General features: G+C 39.5%; 2 protein-coding genes across 3 annotated transcripts in view; one reads left to right on the top strand and one right to left on the bottom strand.

Annotated features, from left to right (window-relative positions):
- Positions 1 to 167: 167 nt before the first annotated feature.
- wdr76 (WD repeat domain 76) lies at positions 168 to 6,314 on the top strand. 2 transcript variants are annotated; one of them, XM_034680026.1, is made up of 15 exons: positions 168 to 388; positions 667 to 783; positions 894 to 995; positions 1,856 to 1,948; positions 2,235 to 2,293; positions 2,551 to 2,668; positions 2,760 to 2,861; positions 3,105 to 3,145; positions 3,302 to 3,455; positions 3,873 to 4,031; positions 4,140 to 4,255; positions 4,387 to 4,485; positions 4,596 to 4,748; positions 4,834 to 4,887; positions 4,985 to 6,314. In XM_034680026.1, exons 1-15 carry the CDS (start codon positions 350 to 352, stop codon positions 5,238 to 5,240), a joined length of 1,662 nt encoding a protein of 553 aa, XP_034535917.1. In that variant the 5' UTR covers positions 168 to 349; the 3' UTR covers positions 5,241 to 6,314. The 2 variants fall into 2 exon arrangements, with proteins under 2 accessions (XP_034535917.1, XP_034535916.1); XM_034680025.1 differs by having other exon boundaries at positions 169 to 400; positions 4,985 to 6,297.
- A 168-nt stretch (positions 6,315 to 6,482) lies between these two features.
- LOC117810276 (FERM domain-containing protein 5-like) overlaps positions 6,483 to 20,531 on the bottom strand; it is a 94,292-nt gene continuing 80,243 nt past the window's right edge. The window contains exons 7-14 of the mRNA XM_034680024.1: positions 19,861 to 19,948; positions 19,626 to 19,714; positions 17,925 to 17,988; positions 17,480 to 17,571; positions 17,313 to 17,387; positions 17,123 to 17,191; positions 16,908 to 17,014; positions 6,483 to 10,074 (exon numbers count right to left, since the gene is read on the bottom strand). Coding sequence (XP_034535915.1) covers positions 9,488 to 10,074; positions 16,908 to 17,014; positions 17,123 to 17,191; positions 17,313 to 17,387; positions 17,480 to 17,571; positions 17,925 to 17,988; positions 19,626 to 19,714; positions 19,861 to 19,948 — 1,171 coding nt within the window. The 3' untranslated portion in view covers positions 6,483 to 9,487. The remainder of the gene's footprint in view (positions 10,075 to 16,907; positions 17,015 to 17,122; positions 17,192 to 17,312; positions 17,388 to 17,479; positions 17,572 to 17,924; positions 17,989 to 19,625; positions 19,715 to 19,860; positions 19,949 to 20,531) is intronic.

The raw sequence follows: 20,531 nt of genomic DNA, 5'->3' as shown, positions 1-20,531 counted from the left end.
TGATGGCGACATCGTTCCTTGCCTTTGAGAAGCTGAAGGAGTAGAAAGAGAAGTGTCAATCAAATTACAACACGTCCATTGGCTCTTCGTAGCTAGGACCAGCCCCTTATTCTGACGACATAAAACGTCTGACCAATGAGCTTGCAGTATTTTGTTTCACAACGTTGAAGGGGCGGGGCAACTTACAAAACATTTGGAGCATGTGGCGCCAATTTTTATCTGCTGTGTTATCCAATTCACAACACAGTCTCCGGCCGTGAGGTGTGCCCTGGATGTGCCTGACTGACTGTGTTACTTTGTCGCAGTTTTTGAAGAATCAGTTTTCACATATTCTTGAAATTGGACTAAAATGGCTACAAGACGAGCAAAACGCGAAGCCGGAGTAAAGGTGCAGCTGCTTGTGAGTTTCTTATTTCTCCCCTATTTTACTTTCTTGCTTCTGAATTGTGTAAACTAGTTGCTGAATATAACTTATATGAGATTTGTTAGTGAGCTTAACTAGTTTTTGGCTTATTTAAAAGCAAGATAGACATAACGAAGCATGATGACTCTTGGTGAAAGTTGTGTACTTATGCTCTGTTTTCGTCTGTCGAGTTAAGATTAATAGTACAACATTCCTCTATCTAGTTATTATTAGCTTGTTATCTAATCGTGAACACCTTGCAGGAATTGACCCCCCAGGATCTTAAGGAACCAGTCCGAAGATCATCACGACACGACCTGGCACCTAAGCGCCTCAAATACTCTCCTGAGAGCAGCCCAGATGAAAGCAGGAAACAAACAGTAAGAGACGCTAAAAACACACATGTTTATAAAGACAAGTATTGTGTGTGTGTGTGTGTGTGTGTGTGTGTGTGTGTGTGTGTTAATGTTTCCATGTGAATTTTTGATAGAAAACAAAACCGCACGATGCCAAAAGCAGACAGAAAACCCGAAAAAACATCAAAAAGGAAGAAGAAGAAGATATTAAAAACAGTGATGTGGATCACACATCTGTAAGTATGAAGATCACACATATAACATGTATGTACAGTTTAACCCTCCTGTTATCCTTGGGGTCAATTGAACCCCATTTAATGTTAAACGTCTCTAAATTAATGACTAACTTCATTTGTTTGGCTTCATATTTCTTTTCCTAATTTAATGGGGACAACTGGGAAAATGTAAAATTAAAATGTTGCTTTATTCTAATTTCCTGTAAAAAAACAAACAAACGCATCGATGTTCCTTGGGGTCAATTTAACCCCAGGCTGTCTACTGTATATAACATAAGAAATATCAATATTTTACACTCATTTGTTTTGGTTGTTTTGGATGATATTGAGGTCACTATAACGAAGGACATTTCTGCATGTGACTGCAGGAGCTGGGATCGAACCGCCAACCTTTATATAGAGAGATAATATATCAGCCATCATGTCTCTAAAGACATTCAATGACAAGTCCTGTGTCATACATTTTGATAACATAGAGACAAGGCAGGGCCGACTAGAGCATGACAAACTTGCAGCAGTTTGATGTTCTGTTTTACAAGTAAAGTCCTTCTAAATGCTTTAAATTGTGTTTATGTCTGAAATATATTTTATTCAAAGGGCTATTCAGGTAGTCAACAAAGAAACATACAGTACCTGACACATAAACCTGGGTAACAATCAGTTTCTGGAGGTTTAAATTGCTGAGGTCAAATTGACCCCAAGGATAAAATATGTTAGTAAATTTGAGGGTAACAGGAGGGTTAAAGTACAGAAAGTTTGTTTACCAGTTAGGCAGACACTCTTTGATTCATGCCTATAAACTTCTGAAGTCATGTTATGTTTCTCCAGAGTAACAGTGATGTATCTTTTGTGTAACACAGGGTGGACACAGAGAACTTTCAGAATATGAACTGGAGCGTCTGGAGAACATCAGACAGAACCAAGCCTTTTTGACCTCCATCAACTTACTCCAGGTATGTAGACATCTCAAATGTTGACTTTCTCCCTTAAATGCAGCAACACTTGGCTTTAGTGCCAGATCATCTTTACAGAAAATAAAACACTCTCGCAACCAAAAAAGGTTTTATCTTAGTTTTCATTATGTTTATAGATATTTAACCAAGAACAACTTCCAGTGACATTTCACAAAACAGTCTTCCCAGTTGTGAATATTTTAGACTGGTAGTAGTAATAATGTTGTTAATCCACACAGACAATGCAGAAGATTATAGATATTGATTGTTCTTTTTCTGTCTAAAGGCGACTGATGAGTTGAAGCAGTTGACGCGACCAAAGCCATCGCAGAGGGGTCTCTTGAGGTAGGCTAACTGTCTGCTGTCTACTACTTTCTTAGTTCAGCAAATAAATAATGTGAATCAGTTAAGGGGCACCATTACGGTTGTTCCTTTTGACGAGTTTGTGAAATTAACCTCTTCACAGATATAGGGATTTTCTTTTGTCATTATGTCATGCCATTTTCTTTTATTTGAACTGAATGTAAACGATAAGAAAACCTTAACAAAAGTGTGACACATGCTCTGGATGTCAGCATAATGCTTGGTGTCTGTGGTTGCAGGTCTCATGCTGCTGTGAAGGAACTGCTGCCAGCTCGAAAATCTCTTCGTCTCCAAAAGAAAGAGGCAGAGGTCCTGACCCTTCCTCCGGAACCGAGAGGGACGCTGGTCTATGAAGAGGTGGCTTCACAAAAATATCTTTACTACTACTTGTCTTTTTTTTTTATATCCCGTCATATTTTACTCACATTAACATTTACTTGCTTTAAAGACCACTCGTCTCAGGAAGCCTCCTGGTCCTCTACCAATGGATCCAATCAACATGGAGGAGGGAAGCAAGTTGCCGTCAAACCTTCTTGAGCTCTGTTCTGAGGTAGGGGCCAAAGTCTTTGTTATTTTTCAAGTTCTCATATTACCCTGCTTTTTTTATGTCCCTGAACACTGTTAATACATGTTGACTGGTGAAAAGTCTTGAAAAATAAAATCTTAATATTGTTTTTGAATGTCTGACTTTTGATGCATTTAGACTTTTAACTTTGTAGGGTGTGCTTTCTTGTTTACCACTGCTGCTTCACATTCAGTTTTTACATCCCTGATCTTCTTTTTCTTTTCACAGGATTCAACACTAGACAAAAAGACAGAACTCGACCTGAAAGAGTAAGATTTTAAGATTTGATTTGTACAGCTTAATGAACTCAAAAATCGACCACCTCACCTTTTTGAAGCTTTTGTTTTTGTGCATTTGCAAACAGTTACAGATTTTTCAGCGGCAGCAGGTAGTTACATAAACTCTTCTCTAATGTCTTTACTCAGGTACCGCACAGCCCTGAAGAGCATGAGGATCTCTGAGGATAAAGTGGCCAAAGTGGTGAAAGACCGCATCTTCTCTGCAGCCTTCCACCCCTGCTCCAGCAGCCTATTAATGGCTACAGGAGACAAGTGGGGTAAAGTGGGCCTCTGGAAGTTGGTGAGTTTTCTTAGCTCTGTTCCACAGATCGGTATGTGAGCAATAGACTTCAGAGCAGTGGGCTTCAAAACTAGCTCAAAGCAGCAGGCTACACACTTGAGGTGATATAATGACTTGACGCTGAGGATCACTTTCAACACATGCAATGATAATTGTACTTCTCACCAGCTGTACAAGTCAAGACTAATGTTCAAGCATCTTTTTAGAACAGGTTTGATCCACTAGATTGTGAAATAGTTGATGGGTTTCAGCACCTAGTCATTTGCAATTTTGGCTGTATTTTTTTCTCTCTAAGTATCCCTGAAACTAAGCCGTTATTGAATAACATACTTAAATGCCCTTCATATGCAAAAAAGAATAAACAGTTTCATGTCAAGTTACATGTTCATTGAAAAACCGTGTGTATATCTCTCTAAGGGTGGTGATTGGGGCGATGATGGCGTGCTGCTCTTTGAGCCTCACACTCGTCCAGTGGGCTGCATGGCGTTCTCCCCGGCTCATCCCACCGACCTCTTGAGCCTCAGCTATGACGGAACTCTGCGCTGCATGGACGTAGAGAAGGCGGTCTTTAATGATGTGAGAGGATTTTATTTAAATGTGTGTTTTTAAAAGTTTGTAATTTGAAGCAGGATTAAGTCAAAGTTCAAAGTTAATAATAGTTCATCTGTGTGTACATTATTTTAGGTGTATGACATCGGCGATGGTCTGAAAACATTCGACTTCATGTCACATGACTGCTCCACACTGGTGGTTGGGAACTGGTATGGAGAAGTTGCCATTGTGGATCGGCGCACTCCAGGGTAACGTACAGTTATGATGATTAATATTCAATGATTTATTCCGTTTACACAGTATGTGTGGTAGATTTGAAACCTCTGTGAATGATGAACACTTCTTTAATGTGCTGCACTCGTTTTCATTTCCTCATCAGAAACTCACACGAGTCCCTTCACTCTGTGGACCCCAAAACACTCCGCTGTGTCAGTGTCCACCCTTTACAGAAGCAGTACTTTGCTGTAGCAGAGAGCAAGTATGTCTAATTAGAGATTACAGTTCATGTTGGAGGAAAACTTTTAATGCACAGTTTCTTTCTCGGGTCATATTGTCATCTTGATTGTCTGTTTTTGATCTTGCCTGCAGGATAGTGAGTATTTACGACAGCAGATGCCTTAAAAAGACAAAGAGCCCGGCAGTCTCCCAGCTGCATGGGCACTCTTTGAGCATATCCAGCGCTTATTTCTCCCCTTGTACGGGAAACAGAATCCTCACCTCCTGCATGGATAACAGCATAAGGTAACAGCTCCACACTGGTTAGCTCTTATTGTTCTTCTTTGTTGTCCAAACCCAACTCAACATTCATCCTGATCCCTTTTAACAGAGTATACGACACCTCATCAATGACTTCTAGAACCCCTTTGCTGTCATCCATCAGGTGCATATTTTTGTTTTGCTGTCTTATTGTCTTCTTTTGTTCCTGGAGCTCATGAAACATGAAATACTCAGCCTGTATTATCAATCTTCATTTTCAGGCATGACATGCACACGGGCCGCTGGCTGAGCAAACTATCAGCAGTGTGGGACCCTAAACAGGAAGACTGCTTTGTCGTTGGGAGCATGTCGAGGCCACGAAGGGTGCAGGTGTTCCACGAAAGCGGGCAGCCTCAGCACTCCTTCGTGGATGATGAGAACCTGAACACGGTGCTGTCTGTCACCGCTTTCCACCCCACAAGGAATGCCTTACTTGGAGGCAATGCATCAGGGCGCCTGCATGTCTTCTCCGACTGAGAAAGAGCATGACATGACCAAGACCTCCATGTGCCTTTTAAAGGCACAGAGAACACTGTAAGGACATTTTTACAGTCTAGAGGTACAAGTCGTACACTGTAGAGGAATATATAGCTCACTGAAACTTATCGTGACAATGTTGTCATAACTAAAACACAGTATTGTCATGCATTTCTCACTGCAGGGGAGAAACATGTTTGGATAGATATTACATTTTGGGGGCAGTAGAATTACTGATAAACTTTAAGAGGACACAGTATCTGTTACAAAATAGTTCAATTTTCTGTCTCAGCATTCACAACAGAACACTTTCTTTCTCCAGAAGTAAGGTGGTGTCAGAACGGAGCAGCCGTCTTTGATGCATCTTATAGTGAAGTTTGTCTCAGCCTTATAACACCACATGTAAAGTTACCATTTATCCTCTTTTGTGTTTTCAATTTTACAACAACATGATGGTGTTTTCAGTTTCTACAAATTTGATTTGTATTTTTTTTGTTCTACCTTTTTTAGATGCTCAGTAGGACACAGTGAATGTAAATGAAGCCTATCAGTTGGCACCAACCAAAAATAAGACTCCAAAAGTTCATCTTTGCGTCTCTTTCCAGGAAGTTGACTAACTAGTTGTTTACCATTTTTTTAATCAATGGTGTATTTATATTAAGTGTGGATAAGTTTTATTGAACTACACGTACATCATCTATATAAAAAGATCAACTTTTCCGTCATTTAGTTTTTTAATAGTGGTCTATGTTGACCGAGGCTTGTCCATCTTTGAGATAAGAGAGTTTATTTTCTGTTCATTATCCCAATCTAGGTTTGAAAACACTGAGCAGACACGGCAGGTTTTGGATATATTTCAGTTGTTTGCTTCGCTTGGAACTTCTCTGTTCTCGTTATCAATTTCTTACATTCCCAATGTCTCACAGAACCAAAGCAATCCTCCACATGGATCTGTATATTTTTGTTGAAAAGGGCTAAAGTGTGAAAGTGCCTGTTAGAAAATTGTGTTTTTTATTTGTTTGTTTGTTGCTTCTGATGTTAAAACAATAAATATAGAGACATTTTTATACCAAACACTTTGAGTCTGAGTGTTGAACGTTGCAGTGTTTGTTCCAATGTCCCCATAAGATGGCAGCATTGTAACAAAATGACCATGGCAGATAAAGACCAGCGTGTGTGCTAGCATTGTTGACTGTTTATTTTGGGTGAATTTAAAATTGAACTTGTAGCCACACTAGCTGCCAAGATGTCAAGAATAGATTATGTTTATTCATAAATAGATTACACCAGTCTTCAGTCAGTGATTGGAAAGAAGCAGTCTTGTTTGGAGGTAATAAATGCAGAACACATGCTTACAGAGACATCTCCTTGTGCAGGGCCACGGGACAGGAAGGAGGCTTACATCTGAGCCTTACTCCTGTTTACATGATTCTGAAAAACGGGTACAAGAGTTGCCTGTCAGTAGAGCTGTTACCCTTCTTTATCACTGTGCAGATTCAAGTGATCTGAAACACATTCTAGTGATTAACTCAACTGCACTGCAAGAAAGAGAAATTCAGGTAGTAAAGTCTGCTACTTCTGCTTTAGGAAAAAAAACCTTCCAGCGTCTCTTCTGTCGTATGTGTTCAGTTTGTTTACACATAATTCAAAAAGAAACTCATCTGATCCATTTCTATAAATTTAGTCAAGAAAAGCAGTCCAGGATTAGGCAACAACCAAACAGGACTGTAAAACAAACAAACAAAAAACATAATTCTGATATGATACACTGCAGAGAAATATCATTAACACTGTGGGTCATCAGGATGTGGGCACCACTCTTTAAACACATGCATCGACAGGCTGGTTCACCTGCTGAAGGGACTCACAAGTCATTTTGTAGAAACATTAGTTTGCAGTTTACACTTATTCAAATTCATTACCTGTTATATTTATTGCTCAAATTTTGTTCATTCTTTATACACAGGAACTACAAATAAGTTATTAAATTAAAGAAGGTAAATTCTGCCTTCTTTCATACATGATCATTTTGTCACCTACCTCATCAATCAAAATCCACCAAGCACCATCTGAGTTAGAGCAAAGTTATGTATCATATCTGACAACCAGCTTTAATATATGAGGGCTTCTGAATCTGAAATGATTAATACAGTACAAAAAATAATCACCACTTAAAGATCAAACTCTTCAAGGGTTCTTTAAGTTTTCTTTTGGAGCTCAACTTTTTTGAGAGTTACTTTAAGATCATTAAAGTATCCCTCCTATTTGCCCATAAGGGCACCTGCTTATCCTCAACTCCAATCACTTTCCTCAACCACATCAACCACATCAACACATCCATTTGACTTCTAATCAGCCAACGTTATCACTGATACACAACATAGACACGATCTAATCAGCTACTTGTAGGATTGTTAGAAGGACCAAATGTCACAAACTGACCTGTATGCTAAAGCTGTTGATTTCTCTGTGCTGTAAAGACACACTGCAGGTAAAATAATGAATGCTTGATAATAAGGCTGGAGGAGGACAGCTGGCTATCTACAGTGTCCATCTGTTGACACAAACTCACACACACATCAGACAACAGAGGTTTCTTTGGTAGGCGTGATGAAGCAAATCGCAGTAGGACGTAAACGCGACTCATCTTAGGCTCTTTTAAAAGCGGGGCTGAACACTGTAAAAAAACACCACTTCAAGTGCGTTAAAAGTCACTGCGAGAACATTTCCACAAGGAAATGATTCGTCAGTATGTACAAAAAACGGGAATATAGTTGACATATATTTAAAGGTTACACATTAACGCATAAATGTGAAGACAGCAGGGTAAAACAGACATATTACCTTCTCTTAGCGTGGCTCTTCAACTAAAACAAGCTCTCTAATTGTATAATGTGGGGAAATAACACTCACTTTTGCACTTTACAAAGGTCAAACAAGGTCAAATTTCCCTTAATGAAAAGGATCTTGGCTTTTTAATATGAACTGTATTGCACATCAAGGTAAACTCCTTCTACAGAGTGTGGAAGTCAAAGATCTAACCAAATACTTCACTATCACTACAGTGCTAGCTCACATAGTCCCATCACCTTTAGAACTACTGTAAAAGTAACTACAGCAAAGTGACAACGTTTCCTTACATAGAGGTTGATTGTAGCTATTAGCATTATTTGGCTCCTATGTTAAAAAGTCGGTAAACTTACCACCTTCAAGACTTACGTATATCCTTACAGTTTGTCCTTAATTTATAGTCACTGGACGATGAAGCTTTGTCAGTGCTCGAGATGCTGGACAGACGTGGTGTCGTGAGCACTGACTGTTAATGGACATCTGACCACAAACTAACTCACACTTATTACAAAAATAATTGTTAAATCTAACACAGCCCTGGGTCAAAGAGCTACCACAACTAATGTTGATCTTTGTTTGATTGAACAAATGTTGGGCTGTACACCGCATCAGGATACGTTTCCAAGGTGCTTTAACACTCAGCTGTGTCACTTTTTATGAAAACATTTCATAAAACAAACTCATGTAACACATCATTTGACTCAGGGCTGTTCTACATTCAGTATGTGCTGCTTGGTTTCTCATTTCACACTTCCTCTGACCCCCAGATGCCGGCACATCTCAAACAGTAGTTTCCAATCTCATCTCTCCATCTCTTCCATCACTCCATAGTAACATTTTAAACCAAATGAATATGGTTGTTGGCTTTGATGTGTCAAAATTAGATGAGCTACAATTGCCTCCCTCTTGTTTGCTCTCCACACTTGACTCAGACTCTCAGGTCACACAACACACAACCCATCACATCACATCACATCAGGCTCTTTCTGCCTCACGTCAATGCTGCAACGTATAAATTAATACAAAAATAAAGGCAACTATCATCTGTGGTTGAAGAAGTGAAGTCTGTCCCTTCCAGTGTTTGAATGAAACCCTGTGATTGTGATTTAGTGTAAAAATAAAATGCCTTGAATTTGACATGACCTGAATTTAAAGTAAATTGTGAATTTCTTCCTCGCAGTGATGGTCAAACGTGTTACACAAGGTTATTCAAGGGACAGTCCGTGGCTTGTGACAGGACTCCATCCTGGGAGAAGCTGATTTCATTTTGCGACAGGGGCTGTCATCCTTCTCTGTTTCTCCTCCCACCCTATCTCTCCTGACCCATCTGTCTTTTGTATGTCCCACCTCCATCAGTGGAGGCCTGTGTTGTGTTTTTCAGCCTCTGCAACTCTTCCTCACTTGCTGATGAGGAAACCTCCCATCCATCGTAACTTACAGGCGAACCAGCGCCGCAGAGGGCAGAAGTATTCAAAGTGGAACTGCTGGAATTCAGGAGTCTTGCGGATGTCTCTCAGGAAGGCAATGTCCAGGTCTGACTCTGTGAGCATGATGAGGAGTAGCAGCAGGGCGAACAGCAGTCCGATGGTGACCAGGAACAGACGTAAGACGCTCAGGATGAACTTGTTCAGCTCTTCCACGTCGTTCGACGCAGACTGTTTGCCTCTCACCACACGCAGCCCCCTCCTGCCTGAAAACTCTGTCCCCTGTCCTTCTTTTGACGTCCCCGCTTCTGAATCCTTCTCCTCATCGATGCTGCAGGGAGCGCCGTTCAGGTGACGAGCAGAAGGCATCTCCATTCGATGTTCAGCCACAGGTGTAGGCAGCACGCTGTCCGAGGGGCTGTAGGCCTCGTCCGAGATGACCGCTGACGTGCTTGCCTCGCTGCCATCCACCAGATGGCCCCGAGAAGACATGAAGGAGTCGCCATGGGAGACCGAGCGAACAGGTGTGGAGTGGGCGCTGTCTCGAAGGGACTCCAAACCTGAAAAGAAAGAGCAAATGAAAGCTTCATGAAGAAGATGTTTGATATCTGGAGGATACTGTTACTGTCTTCCTTGTTTCACAGAGAGATAGAGAAGCCTCAACGCCAGAGACCTGTTAAAGATCGAGACTCCTCTAAAATAACAGTAGTGATTAAAAGAAACAGATCACATAAGTGAATGTTTATTTTTTGTATGTGCTCGTTAGCGTTAATTACCACCAGCTGTTAGGTAAGCAACAATAACAAGCAGTCCCTTTTGATCAAGTCTGACCATATGAGACTGCCTCAATGGTTCCATGTGGAGCACAGACTAAATTTAAATCATTAAAAATGAGTTTTCATGTTTAACTTGAAATAAATAAATGTGTAGCAACGTTAGAGACGTGAAAATACTATTGACATATACAATTTGACAAACTATGAATGAGATTATGTCAAGTTCATCTTCATATTTACAAGATAAATTGACCACAGGTTGTACGGATCTATTTATTTAGATGAAGAGATTTGAATTTATTTTCTTTAAATGTACATCAAGCCTTAATATTACTCTCAGTTTCAGTGTTCTGTTGTTTTCTATCGCTAACACGGCAAAAACTAAAATCTTACAGAGTGTACTTATGTCATTAGCAGTCAAAATATCTCATTACACTTACTTGAAGCCACATTCAAGTCAAAGTCAAAGTCAGAGTCTCCTTTATTCTAAGGGGGTATGTATCAGACATACAGAGGATTGATATTACATTTCTCTCACAGACCCTGGGTACAAACAAATAAACATTAAATAATCACAAAATGTAGTAGAAAAGGGATAGGAAAGATCTTGCAAGAAAAAAAAAACTAAGTTAAAAGAAGTAAGCCATCTGAAGTAATAAGTATAAAAAAAAAAAGTACATAAATACTCTTATTGGAAGATATAACAAGCTACAACAAAAAGGACCTGATGGAGAGCAATGAGTAAAAACAACAATGCCAATGCGGCAAGCAAAATGATGAGCAACTTAAAACAAGAACCTTATCAAGACAGGGTTCCCACTCTTTTCCAGAGATCATTTTCCAGGATATTTCCAGGACATTTTCATTGATGATCAAGCTGGTATGACAGTCTAAATTTAGTTCCTAATTTAGTTCCTAAATAGTCTAATATGTTCCTCTCAGTGGAAGTCTCCAACGAAAGACATGTAGTCTATGGCTATCAATGAAATCACCTCTTACAAAATTATGGCAAATTGATAATAGAATAATGCAACCACAGCTGTACAGCACTTCACTTTATTAGTGTAACCAAGTAACAAATGGGCAACATCTCAGCTTTCTCTTTTCTCAAAAAATATAAAATGCCAAGAAAAAAACAAAAGAACCAGCAAAGGAATCAGGAAGCTGCCTTACTGAAATAATTAAATAATAATAATGATCAGAGGATCAGTGCATTAATGACCTAAATAGAACTGAATGACAAAAATGGCCACAAATGTTTCTCAACTCAACTCAAACTCAAAATATACCTGCTTTATCAGGATATTCATCCTGCTAAGTGGTCGATATAAAACAAACAAATGTCACGTTTTTTTTATTTAAGTTACCGTAAACTCTGAAAAAATCGCACCGGTTTCAAGACGCACTCTGTATTTGAAGATCTCTCAGAGATTTTAAAAAATGTAAACTGTCTTCCTGCATGGCGATGTCTATTATGATCAGAAACATCTAAAACGTGGAGTTTCTGTGCAGCTGTGTCGCTCTTTTTGTTCCATTTGTTTTCACCCTAATCAACCCTAATCAACCCTAATCCTAACCCTAACCCTAATCACAACCCTAACCCTAACCCTAATCCCAACCCTAACCCTAACTCAAATCCCAACTCTAAACTTAACCCTAATCACAACCCTAACCCTAATCCTAACCCTAACTCTAATCCAAAACCTAAACCTAAACCTAATCCTAACCCTAACCCTAATCACAACCCTAACCCTAACCTTAACCCCCTTACCCTAACCATAATCCTAATCACAACCCTAACCCTAACCCCCTAACCCTAACCCTAACCCTAACCCTAATCCTAACCCTAGGGTTAGGGTAAGAATGGTTTTGTAACAGAATAAATGAACAAAATTGGTCAATTATAATTCTTCTTATAAAAACACGGTACGTTAAAGGTTTTTCAACACAAACCATTATTTTTTGTAAAGTTAAGGTAAAATATACGGCTATAAAGATCCTAAATTAAGAGCCATTCGGGAGTCGAAAGAGCCGGCTCTTCTTTGGGAGCCGAGTCAAAAGAGCCGGCTCTCTGAAAAGAGCCGAACTTCCCATCACTAAAGCACATGCTTACTACCATTTACACTCTGAGTTTCCCTTGGAACTATTTGTATTGTAAAACGTATCAATGTAAATACTTCAGACCTGTACCATAGTGATAAACAGATAACACTTCAATTTGAATCAAGTAAATACCACTTGTATACTTTAAAACAGAGGGTCATTTCATTCCTTGTGGACTCAACATGACAGCATTTATACTTTTCAAGTAATTGATCTTAAACGCTTTCAGAAAATTAACAGCAGCAAGACTCACATATCCCTTCGAGCCAGCAAATGGTATCATAACAATGGTGTATATGCTGTTTTGTAATGACACAGCACAATTTTATAAGTTATTAGAAATGTATTCAAATTATTTCACGGACCCCCACGCTATGGTTCGCGGACCCCCAGGGGTCCCAGGACCCCACTTTGAGAACAACTGAGCTAGAGTACGGTAATTGAGCTCTCAGCCTGCAGAGAAAGTTGTGAGGCACAGACCCCCAAGCTCTCTGCCCGACTCCACTGGTCACACTATAACTTAAATATAAGACTCTTTGAATCAAAAGAGTACTCTACAAGGTTAATGTACCATAAAACATAAACAATATACCCCCGTTTTCTGTGAACGCATGATTATGACCAAGTGAAGGAGAAAAGATGTGAAAAAAGTTGTGCAGTGTCGCTGTCTTTTCCAGCACAGCCTGCACTCAACTTTCAATGAATGGGGATGTGTTTTGTTAATCAGGTCAGGTTGCATGCAGCCATGTTGGAATAATTTTCCAGGACTATATGTGATTTTCCAGGACATTTGACTTTTTCTCCCATTTTCCAGGTGTTTTCAAGTACTGGAAAACTGGTCAACTGTTTTCCAGGTTTTCCAGGACGTGTGGGAACCCTGCAAGAGTTTTTTGCTTGCTACATTGGGGGTATTTTTACTCAGTAAATCTTTGGCGTGCTAAAATAAGATGTACTGAATATGTAGAGTTATCAGGTCAATGTGGCTTATAGTAAGTGTAATGAAAGATTTTGACTAGAAATTCAAACTCAGGTTTTTGCAGTGAAGTGAGAAAAAAAGCATTCTATCCAAATGTACAAATATACCGATAATTTTCCGTATGTTTAACTCACTTCAAAGAGGAGGTTTAAGGGTTGATTTTGTTCAGCCTCCTGATTTTGGGCCTGGCCCTTTCTGCTACCATCACATTCACACAAGTACACATTGCTCAGTTCGAAACAGTGCGTAAATCAATTATTCAGGGAGAGTTAATTGTTTTCAACGGTCATCCTTTTTCAGGATGAAGATCCCGTCCTTGTGTCATCTCTGTCTAAACAAGTATCTACAAGTTGTATCTCTAAGCTTAGAGTAGCAACAAAGCATTACAACAATGTCCTCCAAGAACTGTGACCCGATCCTCTTACGAAATTTGATAGCCAAAACTTTTACACTTTGATGTCACTGCACAGGAATTTAACAGGATTTTATTTTAAGATTCTGTTATATTGTGATGTGGTATTCAGTTTTTATGTATTGAAAAAAGGACATTTTGTCTATCCTCAAGGTTTTCTGAGCACCAACCTTCATGGTCATAAAGTCTCACAGAGGCACAAACAAGCAGCAGTCCGAAATCCTTCACGATAAAACCAGCCTTGTTTTTTTTACCTGCACTGTGGGCTGGTGGGCTGCATCCATAGAGTTGGGGTGGAACAGCTAGCCTAGAAGGGGTCCTGGAGCTCTGTCCAGACCCAGAACCAGAGCCTGACGAGGAAGAACTTCCAGGGAGGGCAGGGAAGAGCGGCAGGACCCCCAGAACCTTGCCAAAGAGCCGAGGTCCCAGAGACAGCACGCGCACATTCACATCTCGATAACAGTGGTTGATCATACGCAAGTGAACATTCACCTTGGTCTTGATCCGGATCAAACACTTCACCATGGTTCAAAGAGAGAAAACACACCTGTCTAACCTGAACTGTGATCCCGGACCCTCTTGCTGCACCTTTTTAAAAGTCTTTCTTGAAACAATCCCTCTTCTATCTATGCTGTCTCTCTTTGTCTCTGACTGTGACGGGCTTGCTAAGCAGCTATAGCCTAGTGAGCATCCACACACTAGCAGGCAGACAGACAGAATAAGAAAGACAGAAAGAGAGAGACAGAGTGAAAGACAAGGCCCAGGAATGTAGTCCACTTGTGCCACAGTTCACCTCGTCCCCTCCCTGCTGTCAGCGGTGGCACACATGCCGTGGCCCCTGACAGCAGGAGCTATTTCCAGCCTGAGATATTATTACAGTGGAAATACCAGCACAGAATGAGCGACAAGACAAAACACAGGGGGTTTGTTTCTGTGTTGCGACAGTGGGGTGCAATGTCAGAGCTTGCTCTCCGTGTCAAACACTAGATAAGGGCTAGTTTGACAGAATACCTTTTTCATCAGGAACAAACTATGTTTTAAGTTTATTAAATGTAATCCAGGCTGGTCGACTGAGAGCACAATTACTCACAGTGGCAGCACTGGCAAAAGGTTAATGGCTTGTTGGAGGATAGCGAGGGCAGTAAGTGCCCTTTATAAACAGACAGGATGACTTGCTCATGTCAAAATAATGTCTGTGGCCACAGGCTGAAGGGCTGTCCTTAGGTGTGTGTGTGGTGTCTGTTACAGGAAGTGCACATCCAAGAGAGACAAAGACAGATACAACACGGGACAAAGAGGACAGACTGATACACAGAAGGGTGGGATTGTTCACACTAGCTACTAACTTAAGCCATAAGCTGTACTGTATATAGAATAAGATGTGGAAGTAGACTCTGTTTATTAATACTATTTATGCTGATGATAGGGTTTGCATGTTAAGATTCATGCATAGTACATTTGTTGGGCCACTACTGAAGGGAGGTGATAGAGACGAAAAGAGATGAAAGGCCTGCTTGGTTCATTATCAACAGCTTTCATTCCCCCATTTGTAATGATGTCTTATATGTATTGAAATGGACGATGGACTTGAAAGAATCCTTTTATTGTAGACATAAAAATGTAACTCCTGTGATAACAGAAAATAATTTCAAATTCAATTTCTTTATTCTTCAATTTTTCTTTCTATGTTTTCTTGTGGTCTATGCTTAGCACACTTCTAATCTAGTCTTTCTGTGCTTTTACACTACTCGTCACAGTCACCCATTCACACACTGATGGTAGAGGCTGCTAGAGGAAGGGACCATCAGTATTACCTAATCTCATTCGTACACATTCACACCATTGACCACCAGCGGGAGCAATTTGGGGTTCCGTGTCTTACCCAAGGACACTTCGGCATGTGACTGCTGGAGCTGGGGTCAAACTGCAAACCTTTCAATTGATAGATGACTGACTCTACCCACTGAGCCACAGCTGCCACATTGTTCTTTCATTCATTCATTGTTGATATCAACTGTATTCCATTTTTCCCACATTGATGTTTCAAATCTACTTTATTGCAGCTTGCATCAGTGACTTTCATGTTCAAATGTCCTTATGAGCTTTAATGTGTCTTGTAAAGAATGATGTATTGTTACTGACTTCATTCTCTGGGAGAGTTTTCTAATGTGTGATCATTTATATTGCTGTATTAAAAATAATTCATTTCTCCTTGCAATCTATATTTATTTCTAATAAACTTGTTTCCTTTTGTTGATAAATGGTGGTCTTGTTTCGTTCAGTGGCAGTGCCAGTTTTGTTGAACTGTTTCTTGATGGTTTGTCACCTGTTTGGTGAAAAATGGGTCACATCCACATTGTTGGTGAAATACTGACAAAAGCCTCAGGGTGAAGCACATTTCTTAATCTTTAATATTTAAGGTGATATACTTATAGCTAGTGCTGCAATCTTTGTGCTTACAGAAGAAGACTCTGAAAAGTAGCCAGTGCATGAGCTGCCTGTAACCTGCTCTCTTTTTTAGGGTAAGCATGTGGAGACTCCTGTCAACAAGATAATGAGAAATATGCACAACTTCTCTTTTCATTTATGACCTCAGTAAAAATTATACTTTATAGTCTCAATTTGAAGTTTAAAGTCTTCTTTAATACAACACAGGGCTCATTTTGGAAGTTACGGTCTCGTTTGAAGTAAACAGACTGTAAAGTATAGTATGCTTTAGGGAGCGGTAAACTTGGGATTGGCAAGTCACTGCACAGCAATCTGATGAAATTCATCTTTTAGAGGTTGAATAAAAAAACATTTTTTTCCTTTAAAATCAATGAAAGAAAGAGATTATGAAGGAGCAATAAACTCTGCTACTCATTCTAGCTCGAGAGATTACTGGAAACTTTTTGATATTTGCTTCTCTCAGCAAAGACAAACAGTTTAAAATAAAGAGATGAAATTGGATACCTGGTTCAGAATTTCTGTAGAAAAACAATAGCAATGAGAGATCTGCTTCACACTGAGAGTTGGTCTTTCAGCTACTTGTCCAGCAAAGATCATATCACAAAGAGTGAGGACTCGCACCCCTGAACCGACGAACCACATTTAAAAATACAGTGTTATTTGGAGTGTGTCCCTTACCCTCCATGATGGAGATGTGCACGGCTCTCCGTCTGGTCCTGGGCACGCTGGTCAAACGAGGGCCATGGGTGATGGATGGACAGCTCCTACTTGGCACCATACCAGCCCTGGAAAAAAGACACAACCGCTCAAACACATAAACATGACACCATGCAGGTTGATAACCCCACATTTCAGATAAGTTTAGTGCTGCAGGATTTGATGTGAATTCTGACCTGTGTATTTCAGGGGGATCTCTCTTGATTTTGGCACTTTGTTCCATTACCTCTTTTGCAACTTTTCCACTAAGAAAACAAAGAGAAAAGTGTTTACGTGTGTTTCCTACAAAACAGATGTGTAGCATATAAAGCCAAGACTGTTCTTCATGTTTCTTGCTCCATGTTTCCAACACACAGCAGTTATTACCTGTATCTAAAGCGACTACCCTTGAAGAAGAGATTACTACTGGACACGGTGCGGACTTGACTAGACTTTTCCAACCTTTGAGTGAATGAAAGGAGGAAACATTAAAATCATAATGAGAAAAAGAACAGACTGATATTGACTTTTGTGTCTCTGACTTTGAGACTTACTTGTAAAAGGCCTGGTTCTCCACTCCACACTTCCACAGATGCTTACAGGCCTCAGGTGTAGGTGCAAAGTATGTAAGTATAATCTTCCTATCCTGTAACAAGTAAGGTTCAGTACCTCATACAAACGTAACATCTATAAATCATATCTAAACCAGGCTCTTGATGATTATATTCAGGACATTTTTACAGAAGTTATCTGCAGTCTTTTCGTTCAGATTTGCTTAGCTCTCGGCTACAAACTTCAGCTTTACTTTTCTCTCTTGTCTGCTAAACCTCAAGGCTAACACATATTTTATCTGATCATTCACATTTACTTCACTATTAAGGAAAGATTTCACTGGCTTCACAGTGGCAGAGCCTCCATGCATAAAACAAGGCTAACCTCATTTAACTTCCTGAGTCTCACAGGCTGGAGAGCGAACATTTTAATAATGCATCCACATACCTCCTTCTGATTTGCATATATATGGAATGTCTTTGCTTCAAACTTGAGTTTGGTCACCTCATCCCTGAGTTTTAAGAGTGGAAGAAACAAAGGACAGACAAAGAAAAGAGAGGGAAATAAGAGAGAGAGAGAGAGAGAGAGAGAGAGAGAGAGAGAGAGAGAGAGAGAGAGAGAGAGAGAGAGAGAGAGAGCAATAAAGAGAACAACAAGAAAAAAGAGAGATGGAGGAAGGAGAACAGGCAGACATAGATTGGGGTGATTAAATATTAATTCCTGCTGGAGGCAAATTAATAACAGCAACAGGGTTTCATTTCTGTGCTAAAAAGTGTAGACACAACGATTCCAGTCAGAGAAAAACATAAGCTGCGTAACATTTTCAAAGAGAACACAATTCTAAACAAACAAGTCAGACTCTGTGAGCGTGCAGCACTGCAGCTGGTTGACTCAGCTGTCTTGAAAAGGTCACTTACATCCACTCGTGTGGTTACATTTTGTTTCTGCTTTAGACTTCTTTGCAATAAATTTGCAAATAAGGGAACAAGTTGTTTTTATTGCACACGCACACACATGCACACACATGCACACACAAAATGTTCATTTTTTTCTTGGATTTTTGGTGCTCAGTTTTAGACTCAGAGTCTCACATATTATTCAAATAAATGTATTCTCTCTGTCAAAGTCATTGCAATTACAGTTGCAACTCTCACGCTGATCAATTAAATACAATTTTTAATCCTATCTAAATGCAAAATGTATTGTTTTCTCACCAACTTACTTATAGGAGAGAGTATTTGTCATGATTGGATGTACTAAATTATTTCATTAAACAAGAAAACATGAGGAGTTTCTTTATTTCGTCTCAAGCATAATATTCTTTTTTTTATTTTTGAGTTAAAATGTTTAGGCATTTTTGCCTGCAGACATGCAGCAAATAGTTGAGGCTGGGAGTCAAGACAGCGACCTCTGCGGTAAGGACCTCTGTATGTGGGGCGCTTAGACCACTAGGCCACCAGCGCCCCGCCTCTAGAATAAAATTCAGCAATGTGTTCTGAAGAACTATGTTGAGCAGAAAAGAGTAAAGCAAAGTTCTTCAAAGTGTATGAAATTACATTTGACCATTAAGTAGTTTGTTGAGTATGCAGCATTTTACTTAATGCATGCTTCTAAATTAATAGCAATGTACATTCAGGGAAGTTTTACTAACCATTACTAGTCAGAAATATTGATTTTATTAATGAAATGGTTCATTTTGAGCTTTTGATAATACTTGTGTGTTCACACAAACAGCTACAAAGTCTTTCTCACTAAAATGAGCATGTATAGACAAATGTTGCGCCATCTAACTATTTATTTATCTATTTATTCAATTAAAGAGATATAAAGAGATATAAATGATATATAATATAAATATAAATGAACATTTCAGCATAGCATCCATGTAAATATGCCAGAGTTAGCCATAAGGCTAATTTTCATCTCTAATCCCCAGCGTCAGGTCAGAACAGAGTTCATAAAAACCAATAAAGATAAATAACAGATGGAAACAGTACATTGACAGCATGAAAATGAAAACACAATACATCATAGAAGCATCAGATATATAAATATTGCAATGGAGTGCATTAAAGTGCTGTTCAGCTATATATTGGTTATTATCATGATTGAATAATCTTTTATGTTTACCAGCTCATCTGTACTCACCATTTAAGGAAATGGACCCTCCTATTTCCCTGCAGCACAGTGAATCCAAAAGGAGTGAAAGCCAGAAACGCTGGGTTGCCGGACACATCCTGAAGGCCACACAAATCCAGAATCTGAATTTAATTTCTTTAAAATGTACTTCATCACACATTTACCATAAAACAATGTGTAACGTTTTATATTAATCTGAACTTAAAACAAAATCTACATAGTACAGTTGTTTAGTTTTAACCACCTTGCACGGATGAGGGTCCACTCCGTACGTCTCCAGATTCTGAGCCTTCTGGAGGAAGTTGAGCTCTGACATTTCAGGAGTCTGACCTCTGGAAGGAAAAACAATAGATGTCAGTTTTCCTGGCTTATGTCAGGACCATCTGTCAAGATAGAAAGTTTCTAGTGGAGCCAGGCACTTTTTTCAGAGTGAAATCACTATTTTGGGAATAAACTCTTGATATCACAAGTATAGAGCATATGGCTTGTTGATTAGGATGTCCAACGGAGTAACTGCAGAGTGGACTTTACAAATCCAGCCCATCTGGTATGTTTCTGTAAATAGGATGTTAGCTTACCAACAGAGATTTTTTGCTGCAAGGTAAAACTCAGCAACTTCATCTGATAAGCAAATATTGTCATTGCGATGAAATAATTAAGCATCCTATTAGTCCCAGTCTTAGTTATCCTGCAGCTGTTGCATTCAGTGCTTGTGTGCTGAGTAAAAGAAACTAAGGTTGCTCAAATGTTTCATGAATCCCTCCTGACTGTGTCGTCTGATGGCTGTGAGTCTCTGGTATTTAAGACAGACCTGTAACTACCTTTCTATTATCTCTTTGCCACATTCTCTCATCCTAACAAATAACTCTCTGGTTCCTCCTGTACATGCAGGAGCAAATTGTGTCCTCTGCAGAC

The sequence above is a fragment of the Notolabrus celidotus genome, chromosome 3, assembly GCF_009762535.1.
Source record: "Notolabrus celidotus isolate fNotCel1 chromosome 3, fNotCel1.pri, whole genome shotgun sequence".
Taxonomy (NCBI): Eukaryota; Metazoa; Chordata; class Actinopteri; order Labriformes; family Labridae; genus Notolabrus; species Notolabrus celidotus.
Note: the sequence above shows the minus strand (reverse complement) of the source record. Positions and strands in the feature narration are given on the sequence as shown.